This window comes from Salvelinus sp. IW2-2015, linkage group LG22 (assembly GCF_002910315.2).
Source record: "Salvelinus sp. IW2-2015 linkage group LG22, ASM291031v2, whole genome shotgun sequence".
Classification (NCBI taxonomy): Eukaryota; Metazoa; Chordata; class Actinopteri; order Salmoniformes; family Salmonidae; genus Salvelinus; species Salvelinus sp. IW2-2015.
Window position 1 is genome coordinate 33,474,661 of NC_036862.1, and position 12,965 is coordinate 33,487,625.

Consider the following 12,965-nt stretch of genomic DNA (forward strand, 5'->3'; position numbering starts at 1 on the left):
TATATACCACTTAGCTATTGTGAGCTGGTTTGCACTGTTTTAGTTGTCATATCTTTTCGTACATTTAACCCTGTATTTGTAAAGAATAATGTCCCCCAGTGCGTTGTTTATATACCCTGTAATTGTATACGTGTATAGTACATCATTATATGGGTATTACATTGTATTTCACTGTTTCTAGGAATTCAAGTTCATTGTGCAGTTGTAGCCCTGTACTGAAAATGATGGTGCTATGCTTTGTAGTACAAGTACGGCGGCACCCCATTGATCTCAAATTAGTGCAGTCACAGTCAAGTTGCATTGCACTGTATGGTCCTGTATAGCATTAAGTCATCATAGTCATGTTATGTTGTTTKTAAGATATGTGAATTGGAGATAGTATRCTGTCATTTACTATTGTATCTTTATTTATCTCTTTACTTGCAGACCACACAGACACACTGGTTGAAGCAAGTTGCCAGACCACTAAGTGCCCTAGCCCATCCATACTACTGTCATACTGTAGTATGGATCTGTTTGTCATCTGTGCCCTTACCAGCACACGGGAGCGAACAGATAAAGTAAGACCTAACCTAAAGAATATACAGTCCACCAAGTCCTCACTAACATTGTGTTCTGTTCAAGCCGGATAAAGGTGTTGACTCCTGGATCAAGATGCAGCGAGTTACCGGTGAAGCCTGGACCTGGTCTGATCATCCAAGGCACCAATCCTCACCTTATCCAGGTTATACGAGCACAGGACAGTATGTACATGGACAAGATGACCTTCAGCCTCGCATGGAGGGAGCTGCCAAGATGACACCCCTCACTCCACCCAGTCCCTTCCTCTCCAGCCAGGCCAGATGGGACACAACTRCAGATGAGTGGGAGACCTTCAGAGAGTACAGGGCCATCCTAAACCCTCCTCTGACCCACGAGAGCAGAAGGATGAGCCACAGTAAGCAGAGTAAGGAGCAACATAGAGGTCTGTCCATGGTCTACAACAGTCCCTGGGAACACAGGAAGCCACCTACACAGCACGAGCTAGCGAGAAAGTACATTGAGCAAGATAGAGGCCAGCTGCAGCAGTCCCAGCGAGCTATGCAGGTCAGGCCCACTCAGCTACGTGAGAAACAAGAAGAGATGGTACAGCTCGCCGAGACTCTCCTCTCCGTGCTGCCACAGCTCACATCCCAGTCTATAGCTAGTCTCTCCCACTAAGCCAGCCCCTACAGAGCCCTCATGCCGAGGTATCCTTCCAGCAGATAAAGTTCAGCTGACACCACCACGGCCCGCGTCAGAGCTGGTTGAACATACAAAGCCATCACCCAACGAAGAAGATACGGCTTGTGATGGACAGTATGACAACAGTGAGTGGCCTGACCCCCCCCCCCCCCAACGTGGTCTCCAGCATGTGTTGAGTCACTACTGCCATGTCATCAGAGTGACTCCAAGCCTATAGTGCGGCTACCAAGAGCCTCCTCCAGCAGCTATGAGTTCCCTCAGTCCCGGTGCTCACTCCACCTGTCAGGAGGCTACTCTTCCACCAGTGGTCCAGCTAAGAGAAATACCTACCTGTCAGCTCCTAGACACTCCCAGTGTGGAAAATCAGCCCCTTGATGGTGCCATGGTGTATCTACCTGTCCCTGCCATTGGTTCTCAGTTCGCCCTCAGCATGGGTATCCAGCCTGTTCCTGACAAGGTGTTTCAGTCTGCCACCACGAAGGACCCATCAGTCAACAGTAGCCTGCAGCCAGCCACTGTTCCAGAGTTGCCACCCGCTCCTGCAACAGAGCCGAAGTTAATCAACAAGGTGGACTCTTTAGCTGCTCCAGCCACAGGGGCGCTGCCTACCCTGTCCTGGAGCCCAGACCAGCTACTGAAGATGTGGCCCAGACTGCCACCTTCCCCAGGGTTACTGCTGATCTCTACAAAGCTAACCCATTCTTCCCTCAGGATCCTGTATGCCACTGACTATGGGGCTGAGCCTACCCCGTGCTCCAGCKTCCTGTCTGTTCCTGCTATAGGAGCTCAGCCTACCCCTGTCAAGTCAGACTCACTGTCTGCCAGGCATGAGGAGCAGCGTTCTCCATCCATGAGGGCCCAGCCTGTTTCCATCATCTTAGACCCGCTGCCTGCTACCCGGGCAGCCCAGCTGGACCTAAAGGTACAACCTGGCCCTGTCTTCAGGTCACCAGATTCTGCAACAGAGAACCATCGTGTTGCAGCCACAGGCCCACAGACCGCCGTTGAAACAGATCATCAGCCAGCATCTCCCTGGTTGCCACCAGCTYCAGCCCAGGGATCCTCAGCTCGTCTCAGTATCTCTCCTACCAGCTGCAGCCCAGGGGCCACCACCTGGCTTTAGACTAAGAGTCATCCCTGTTTCAGTTAGGGGGGCTTCGCCAGTAGCCAARGACAAGCCCCCACCTGCTCCTYATGAGGAGCCCAATTCATCTCCAGCAACGTGCCCTCCACTTGGCCCTGGCTTCCAGACACCGGCTCCGTTGGGGAGCCCACCACTGCTTCCTCCACAGGGGCCGCTTTAGCCGCCGCCCTGAGGTCCCATCCATTCCTTGCCAGCAAGGTTTTCTCTGTTCCTATGGGGCAGCCTCCGCCTGCTCCTCATCGGAGACCTTCAGCGACYCCTCCTGAGAGGCCAGAGCTCGACCCTGAATTCTGGGCCTTTCAGTCATCTCGCCTGCAACCTCTGCTAGTCCCTSCCTGTGAGGTCCACCCTGGCTCAGCCGGGGAGCCCCAACCTGCCAGTTGTTGAGAACCCTTTGCAGCTCTAGCCCAGGGTCCACAGTCACACCCTGCTTGGGGAGCTCTGCTGCCTTCTCTGGAGAACATGTCTGTCCCTGCTGTCAACCCGATTATCAGCTCAGATCTGGCTCCTGACCCTAAGACTCAGTTTCCCTTGGTCTGGAGGTCCCTGCCTAATCTGGTTGGGGAGTCTCCTTCAGAGCCTGAGCCTTTTAGGCTGTCCGCCGTAGAGCTACTACCTGGCCCTGCTCTAGGGATCAAGCCAGCTCCTGCCAATGGAGCCCAGAGCACTCCCTCCTTTGAGTCTCAGACTGTGTCAGCCCCAGAGACTGTTTCCTCTGACAAGTCTGCCCCTAGTACAGATTCCCTGCTGGTAGCCCCAACAGCCTCTGAGTCAGTTGTTGGAGACCTGTTGGACCATGTAGTAGGACCTGTCTGCCAGCCTTTACTTGCCACAGTGTCCTGCCCTTGGTTATTAGTCAGGCCATGTTGCCAGGCCTTTAGGTGCCACTGTCCTTATCTCCCCTGTCACCAGACACGCAGGTGTCCCTGGTGCCCTATTAGCTAAGCAGTCAGGTGTTCCCCCTAGTTTCAGCCAGCTGACACCCTAGTAGTTTGGACTGTAACGGACAGCAGCTCCTACACCACTAGAGCAGAGAACCCTTTCCGTCATTTAAGCCCTGGACTAGAGTTTATTTGTTTTTAGTGGTTATGCCTAGCCAGGCCCTCTGTTGATGGGATGGCTAGACACCCCTAGACATCTGGTTTTATGTCTGTTAAGTTTGGGTAATTGTTKAGATAGTCCTTCTACATAAAAATTATAGGACTGAGGAGCTCAGTTCAGGTGACTTTTTAAGAGGACATTCTACTCCGAAATGAAATAAGTATGCTGACGCCATCTAAAATAGAATTTCCACCTCCAGAAATTAACCCAATAACACATTGGTTAAATTATTTGTAAAAAATATTTTAACCTATTGGGTCATGTACAGTATATGGCCTATGCATGGTCCATAATATCAGGTATGCTATTAGCAATAAACATTATCACCTTTAGCCCAACTGATGCAGCAAAGTGCAAATAAATAGGCTGAAGCATGGGGTTGCCTATCTTCATTTACTCTATTGTGCATTTTTTTTCCCCCACCTTTATTTAACTAGGCAAGTCAGTTAGGAACAATTATTATTATTATTATTTTTTTTTTTTACAAATGACGGCCTACCCTGCCAAACCCAGACGACGCTGGGCCAATTGTGCACCGTCCTACAGGACTCCCATTCACAGCCAGATGTGATACAGCCTYGATTCAAACCAGGGACTGTAATGACGCCTCTTGCACTAAGATGCAGAGCCTTAGACCGCTGCGCCACTCTTGAGCCTCAACTCAAAATCATTAGCCAGATCTCAAATGTGATCTTTTAACTAGTTATCATATTGATTAATTTTATGACCCAAAAAACTTGCATAAACACTGAATGTAATGTAGGCCTACCTGTTAGGGTAACTTAGGGTAACTCGCCACCTGAGGTAAAAAGTCCCCTGCCTGTACTTCTCACAGAAACCACTTCATATAACAATTTCCCCCCCAACACTTTCCTTGGTTTCCAATACTCTTGCTCAACAAAAAARATCTGTTTCATCACAATTTAAGTCATCCCAAAGAAATTATTTTAAGGTAGAGAGGCATTGTACCCCAAGTCACCCTACGATTGACCGGTGTTATATTTAGCCCCACTCTCCCCTCGTGCTTAACCAGTTTTCTTCTGCTAAAACCCCTGCGTTTAAAAAGGCTCAGTTTGCTCATATTTAGGAGTTGATAAATAAATAAAGCAGGAATAGAAAGCTGGGATTCCTCTCTTTTTAACAAAAGCCATTAAAACTGCTGTTTTTGCAATTGCAAGAATTGTTGTGCATTGACTGCTTGTCAGAATGCATGTTTCCCTCCCTGTGGCACTTATAACATGAATGTGCCAATAGAGGAATATTTTTCTAGCATAGAACACAACAACAAGCCGACTAGGTAAATAGATCAACTATTATACCATGGGGTTGTTTGATTTTTCTATTAATTACTTGTTTTGTTTGCAGAGGAAAAGTACATGTGGAATGTTCTAGCATCTTCAATGCGTCTCAGCAGAAATATTTTTTCATGTTCCATATTGTTTTGGTTGCGTAGTGGCAATGATTTTGCCGTGGCGCACCCCCACAGCAAAATGAGTACAGCGGAAACATTGGTCTGGTACATATAGGTACATACAGTAGATTGTGTGAGTGTGACCTGTTGCTTGCTGGGCTACAACCTGGTCTCAGATAATTTCATATTATTCTGTATGTACATCTGAACACCCCATTTAGTGTAGACCCTTTTGCCATACGCGACACACTGACAGATACGCGTGACTCTTGACGGCAGTAAGAAAGCCATTGCCATCMGCGCCCATTCATCATAGCCTAGATTTACGTTTTTATTACTTCTAAACAAAACAACTTTTTGGGGTTCTCATACTCTTACAATMATGTTTTGATTCTTGCTTGAACAGTCGCCAAGATTATATTTGGTTGTGGTCTTTGCAAAATAACTATTTTGGATGCAACAGTTGTTAGCTAGAATTCTAACACTCATTGATGTAGACTGGCTAGCTTTTGCTACAAAGAGACATTTTACTGGTTGAAGTTTAAGTGTTTWAAAAAAAAGTATAATGCAGTTGATTTGCAATGATGACAAACATATTAAGAAAGACATTTATACAAGCCTTAAAATCCAATTATAAACCAAAAGTAGTGTGAAATGCACTCATAAGCAACATGTAAATAGAGGCTTTTTGTTGTTGTTGCTGGTGTTCTATAAACCCCCCTTGCTCTGCCACCAACTTGCACACATCGCCCTTGTGCGGCAATGTTTGCAAACATAGAAAGGGTCTATATGGCACTGAGTATCCCGGATTTACATTTACTATGTTACGTCTAGTCTATGAGACCAGGCTGGTKATGTGTGTAAAAATAGCTGCACTATTGTACTGCACTGTTCCAATATGGGACCAGGCCATTAGTTCAGCTCACATGTCATCAGATTTGTACAGGGACTGCATCACTGCAAGGGATCCAGCCAGCCAGGGGTGAAGAGTTGATGACTGTCAACCCAACTCTAATTAGGGCTACTTCAGGCACGAAGCGAAAAAACTTCACAACTGCAAGAGGCATCGTAAATATGTGGACACGTTTCCTTTAAGACTCCCCCCTCCCGGGTTGACAATTGTAGCGGGTGTGACGTTTCCCACATCTCGTCGGCTAAGGAAAATATGCTGTTCTACGCCTTCTAATCCGGAGAATTTCAACCTTGTAATGAAATTGTAACCAAAGAGGACAGRTATGATTTCATAAACTCAATGGAAGTGMTCCCGTCATTTCAACWTCCATCCAAAAAGAACAACAGAACGTCTCGACAGGAACGTCTGGGTTTTGACAGAGCTTTCGACCGAAGTAGCAAGTTATCATTGCCCTGACTGAACCGCGAGACAGTTTGGTAGGATCATTCAGAACCCCACACTGCTTATGACTAGACTACAACGTAACTAGCTATAACTAACATTAACATCATTCATAGAGCCACGTTAAATTGATAGCACTGCTGTCATTGTTATAGTGTATCCATAATAGCACGGCTACAGATTTGATAGCTGGCTACGTTCTATTTTTTGTCTGTTCGTTCGAACAAGAATAGCACTGATTTACCCCGTTTCTTACARTGACGGCATATTTTAGCCCACAACTTTTACTACAAAACCAGTGAATTGCACGTTATGTTTTGATACGTTGCAATATATTATGCGATAGGCCTAAGCTGCTATTAGTTTAGTTAGCTACAATGTCTGTAATATCACGGAGCTTGCTGGTGTCTACTACGAGCAAGCCAAATGACAACGTGTCAATAGCGTTTGAATGAATCAATAACATTGTTGATGTTTCCATATATTATCGTATCAGTAGACCAACTGCAAGCCTACCCATCTCGCCCTTTCCTGGCCAGGGCTAACCGCCACACAGTGACAGGACTGTCTGTGTCGACTGCTGCCCAGATGCCCGGTGGAGGATGCCTTCYCAACAGCTAGGTAGCTACTAGCCTCTCTGGGAATGATGATGACGCTGGGATTTAGGGGTTGGAATTAAAGGGAACAACTGTCATTTCAACGTTTTGGTGGAAACAGATTCAGCTGTGCTATTTATTCCCTCCCTCACAGTAGCCTCTTTTTTTGGTGRGAGACTAGAGCAGTGATTCCCAACAAGGGGTACTAGGCCTGTCCACAGGGGGTACTTGAGAAGATTCATGAGACCARAGGTCTCGTGGTAAAATGAACATGTGGGGATGCTTCAGGGTTACTCCAGGCAGAGCAAAATTCAGTTGGTGGTGCAGTAAGCAAAAATGGTTGGGAACCAGTGGACTAGAGCAGCCCATACAATATTGTGCTGTCCAACAACCATTTAAAGACTTTGCTATTAATCTATTGAAGGTTAAAGAGACACTCATTAAATMAACTACCAATATGACATTTCTTAGTAATAATACTAGTATGATAGTAATAATCCAGTAGTTATTAGCAGAACATTATGAGAGACTTATACTGGAGATTCAACGCTTGCTGACTGACACTCKTGGTTCCACCACTTTGCATGGCATCTTTGTCAACACTTTGCATTGCATCTGATCTGAGCGTTAAGAAAAAGAATGGATCCTGTGAAATAAGAGTCCATGATGTAGTGTCTTTATAGCRTTGAGCTTCCACCTCAATYTTCTTCTTTGTATGTTAGTGAAGAACGTTAGCGGACTGGTTTTAAGTGGTTTAAATAGATCTGACACAGGCAGCTAAAGTATTCTCTAAATTGTTCCAACAGTGAGTGAGCCACAACCTCTCGCTTGCTCTACAAAAAAGTACACCTCTTTGCTGCCTCAGACTTACACCATGCCCAAACTGGATGTGCGCAAATTGATTTTGTCCCCCCACACCAAACGCGATCACGACACGCAGGTTGAAATATCAAATCAAACTCTGAACCAATTATATMAATTTGTGGACAAGTCGATTATGAAAGTTAGTTGCCAATCGCCATATAAAGTCCAAAGAAGAAAAAGCCTGGAAGGAGGAGAGATGACTAGAAATGATTCGGTTGACCGTTTTATGTGTGGATTAATTGTCGGAGTAGAGGACCTTATAGGTAAAATAACAACTCACTGTTTATATCCCAGGACAAATTAGCTAGCAACAGCAAGCTAGCTAAATAGCTAAATTGCCATTAATGTTTAATGCTTTTCGACTTGTCCCCAAATTTATATATTTGGTTCAGAGTTTGTTTTGATATTTCAACCTGCGTGTCGTGTATGCGTTTGGTGTGGGGGGACAAAATCAATTTGAGCATCGTGGGCGCACTCGCATGTCTGGTTTYGGCATGGTGTTAGACCAGCTCTTAGTGTTGAGACCACATTCTCAAGGACAAAGAGAGCACATAATTATAATTTACAATTGAGTCAGTCTGATAATACATTTAGCTGGTAGTATTTCAATGTCAACAGTCCATTGATATTCAATGTCAAGGCATGGTCTCTTCTCTTTTCCCTATGTGGCTGGAGGTTGAGGTTGCCATGAGTGAACCTGCTCAAAGGTTAAAGAATACGATTGCAATAGAATGAATAACTGATCTTTGCCCCCTGTCATTACCCTGGCCAAACATCTGAAACCCTACCTCTTCAAAGAGTATCTTAAACAATACCACAGTGGATTTAACAAGTGACATCAATAAGGAATGATAGCTTTCACCTGGATTCACCTGGTCAGTCTATATCATGGAAAGAGCAGGTGTTCTTAATCTTTTATATACTAATACACTACTTCATGAAAGGTGTTAAAAATATAGCTATTACCTATCCTATCTTTTCAGATGCTTAGGGGCTTGATGTTTAGGGCTCGATTTGGGAGGGACCATTAGATTAAGGAACACTGTGAACTAGTGACTGACCTTAACCTCTAACCTCCTGGTTAACCCTTCCAGACATGGAGGTGATGACACCCCTCATCGAGAACCCTGGAGGAGGAGGGCAGGAGGAGGAGAACTCTGAAGAGGACCAGGATCCAGAGCTGCTSCCTGTCAGACACTATGAGCTGGGCAACAGCCACCAGGGCATCACGTAAATTAACACAATTCTCAACCATGAAACACTTCAAATGCCAGATTCTGAAACGTAGAGGCACTCTCTATTAGTGGTTAGAGTTGTTGTACTGCAGGTCTGTGATAGTGAACACTGAGGCCCATCAGGAATTGAGTTTGACTCCCATGCCATTCAAGATCAAATTACATTGGTCTCAGAGTGGACCCCTAATCCGAACCCTCTCTGTGTTCCACAGGTTTACTCAGGCTCTCATCCACCTGCTAAAGGGGAACATTGGAACTGGGTTGCTGGGTCTTCCCCTGGCAGTACGCAACGCAGGGGTCATAGTGAGTAACTTATGTCGCACTAGGATATCTACATTTACATTTGAGTCATTTAGCAGATGCTCTTATCCAGAGCAACTTACAGGAGCAATTAGGGTTAAGTTCCWTACTCCAAGGGCACATCAACAGATTTTTCACAGAGTCGGCTCTGGGGTTCAAACCAGCGACCTTTCGGTTACTGGTCCAACGCTCTTCCCCACTAGGCTACCTGCCACTTTGCACACCATAACACAAACAGGGCRGGGTCACACTTTACATTACATTAGTGTCCTTGTGTACTGCTGTAAGTACATTGTAAGATTGTTTTGGTTTATTCTGTAGGAAAAATAAACAATCTCTTGTGAGAGTCAAGGCAGAAAAAAGGCTGGGAACCCACTATATTGGCAAAGAAGTGTTTCAGAAAACTTGGCCTTGGTTGTAAAGTTACTGAGAGAACTTGCGCAATGTGTCATGCCTACAGCATTMCGTTATACATCATTGATATTGGTTGGTAAAAATGATTGGGATTCGCTAATGCTTTAACAGAAAAGCAAGGCAAGAAACAGTAATGGACTGGGCATGAATATGGGTTATGCATAAATATGTATTACATGGTCATCTCTGATCTGAATGMTCATTGGAAGTAATTATATAAAACACATGATAAGATCATTCTCACGATTCCATTGTTTGATTTAACCAGCAATTCAGTTTGTGTGTTTTACTGGYCCAGTCTGTACAATAGAGGAGCAGAAATTAACACACCTTGTACAAATGAATACACACATAGGCATTAAGCTCCAAGCCTTCAGGTGTGTTAATGTAGTGTTGTGGAAGAGTTAGGAGTCACTGTAAGTGGTGTCAGTGGACCTGCTAGACTCCTCTGTCTACAGACAATGATTCCCTGCTGTGGATCCTGGCTCATGTTAAGTTGATTTGGGTTTTTATATTTGGGCCTCTGTGTCATACAGTTCAAAGGTCATAGTAAGTTGTATGTAGACTTGTATGTTTATTGACCTGGTTTGCCCCTGCTAACTGGGCAGGGCACACAATTGTTATCTCTGAGTATTACACATGGATGTGAGTGTGCAATTACACAATCATGTGTCTGTTTGTGTCATGGATGTGATATCAGATGAATATTTGAATCCGTAAATTGCTGCAGTTTCTTTTCTGAAGCAAGGCCTGCTTAATCAGCTAGTGAGGTGTTCATCAAACTAGTCTCCACCACCAATGCTTCAGCAACATGGTATAAACCTGCCTGTGTGTCTGCCTGCTGTGCAGCTGTGGCACTGGCTAGTGGCTGATCTCAGATCAGTTTGTCTCATATCTTTCCTGTGAATCCTCCATTTGCTAAACGGACAAAGGAGGATATGATCAGGCTAGACAAATGTCATTATTTGAAAGGACAATCAGGTCAATTTGTACACTTCAGACTAATCTCGRRTACCAGCCGGCTCTGTTGCAATTGAGACTGAGAACGAGGTTAYCTTCAGACCAACAGCAGGCACAGATCACTTGTCGTGTAAAATGACTAAATTAGACATGCTATGCTGTTTTTACTTAGAGAATTGTCCTTTGTTTAATGCTAGTGTTTTRCCCCTGATGCAGGCTTGTTGTCTTGTATGACTTAGTTATAAGTCTGGGCGTACAGATAAGAGCCGGGTGCGACTGCAGTGTGTAACATCCCGTTTGTACTGTCTGTAGGAACTCCTCTGTATGGAAACATGCAGGAAGGAACAGACAATGGTGGCAACATCATCTATCTTAATCTACACAGACAAGCTAAATGCCTTTCAAACACTATGTTCCTCACCCTTGTTTGCAGACATCTGCTAACTGCCACATAGACAAAGAGGCTGGACTTTTCTATAAAAGCTGAGAGAGACCTTGTTCGTAGCGCTTTCAACTCTGACTGTTCTTAGTGATGGTTGATTGCTTCATTTTTGCAAATCTTATATTAAAGTTGTTGTTTGAAAGAATCTGCTSTCTCTCTTCCTATAGAATGTGTCTGACACGGCTACCATACCAGTGAAAGTGATAGCCTGCATGTCACATTTCTGACGTTGCCGGGGTTACATTGCGTTTGCTCGACTTTCCCCACAGAATCGGCAGGCTCCATAGACTAGATGATGTTCCAGTGCTAGTATTGTATCTAGGTTGAGAAGGGAACCAAAATGTTGTTGTGTATCCTCTTGCTTAATTTCCCCTCCTTTATGCTGTCTCATAATGATGGTGTGATCATGTCACATGACAGAGAGATCTGTGTGTGAAGGACAAAACTGAACAGGGCAAAATTACTATTAAAATAACAATCACAACACCGTTATGTGAAATGATGTTTTCCGTGACATACATAGAATATCACAGCGCTATCCCACTACTGGTTGTGTGTAAGTGAGAAGTAGCCTATTTCTCAGGGTTATATCTGATGCTTTTGCACTACTATGGACTGATGTTTGCTGTAGTGTTCCTGTCTGGTTTCAGTTGGTGTTGACGTTACTGTCAGTATGTTCACAGTCTGTTCTTTGTGTGTGTTTATTTCTCCAGGTGGGGCCTCTTTGCCTGGTGCTGATGGGTGTGGTCTGTGTTCACTGTATGCACATCCTGGTTAACTGTAGCCACCACCTGTGTGAGAGGTAATAACACACACACAGCACGCCCTTAGCAGCATCCTCACTGACAAGCCCCTCGTGTGTCATGGTGTTTCATATCTGTCTCATTGTGTTTACAATTACATTAATAAAAACACTTAACCGTCAGGGACCCAGCCGCTCTGTCGACTCATGCTGTCTCTGTCTCTCGGTCTCTGTTTTTCTTCTGTATCTGTCTCTCTCTTCCTTTCTGTCTCAGAGAGAGAGAGAGAGAGAGACAGAGATGCTTTTTATTGTCTAAATCCATTTTACTGCTGAGAGCAGATAACAACCAGCTAGAGGTCTTTACAGGTCCAAAAAGTTGGATCTATGGCTTTCCCACCTGACCCCGATATGCATAAATAATAAAAGAAAATATTGAGACCTGTTCTGAATGTACCCGAGGACAGACAGACCTGTTCCGTAAAGGACCGGGGAAACATACCCTTGCTGGTTTGCATCCGAAAAACCTGTTCAGATCCAAAAGAAGGGGAGAGAGAAAAGGAAACCTCCAAATGGGTGCTGCCAGCGCCATCAATAAACAAGTGATATTGGCCAAGTGATCTGCAGCTACGTGTCCTTAATGTGTAACCTACTCAAAACATTATAGTCTGTTATATTGGTTTTTACTTCCTAAAACAATAGTGGTCCACCTTACGGTTCAGCTGTCRGAGATTTGAGCGATAAATGCATCAGTGCATTGCATACATATACTGTAGGCCTATATGCCTAGGCTTCCACTGTGTGATATTCATATTTACTAAATAAATATTAAGAGAGAAGCTTAGTCCTAGAGACACAGAGAGAAGGAAAGAGATGCTGGCGCCATGTTCCCGACATCGACATGGATTACTTACTTTATACTTGTCAGGCTACTACTGCTATTCAGATATAAATAACATTTTATTTGTCACATGCGCCGAATACAACAGGTGTAAGAACTTACCGTGAAATGCTTACTTACAAGGTCTTAACCAACAATGCAGTTTGATGAAAATATATTTAAAAAGTAGCACTAAATAACAATGAGGCTATATACAGGGACTACCAGTTCCGAGTCAATGTGCGGGAGTACAGGTTAGTCAAGGTAATTTGTACATGTAGGTAGGGGTAAAGTGACTATG

The 12,965-nt window shown here is 44.6% G+C and overlaps 1 protein-coding gene across 3 annotated transcripts; it reads left to right on the forward strand.

The window, feature by feature from the left end:
• Positions 1 to 5,846: 5,846 nt before the first annotated feature.
• Positions 5,847 to 12,000, forward strand: LOC111949583 (neutral amino acid uniporter 4). 3 transcript variants are annotated; one of them, XM_023966871.3, is made up of 5 exons: positions 5,847 to 6,269; positions 6,774 to 6,855; positions 8,789 to 8,924; positions 9,142 to 9,232; positions 11,759 to 12,000. In XM_023966871.3, the coding sequence occupies exons 2-5, from the start codon at positions 6,837 to 6,839 to the stop codon at positions 11,849 to 11,851; spliced, it is 339 nt and encodes a 112-aa protein (XP_023822639.2). In that variant the 5' UTR covers positions 5,847 to 6,269; positions 6,774 to 6,836; the 3' UTR covers positions 11,852 to 12,000. The 3 variants fall into 3 exon arrangements, with proteins under 3 accessions (XP_023822639.2, XP_023822637.2, XP_023822638.2); XM_023966869.2 differs by having other exon boundaries at positions 5,848 to 6,269; positions 6,731 to 6,855; XM_023966870.2 differs by having other exon boundaries at positions 5,848 to 6,269; positions 6,734 to 6,855.
• The last annotated feature ends 965 nt before the right edge of the window (positions 12,001 to 12,965 follow it).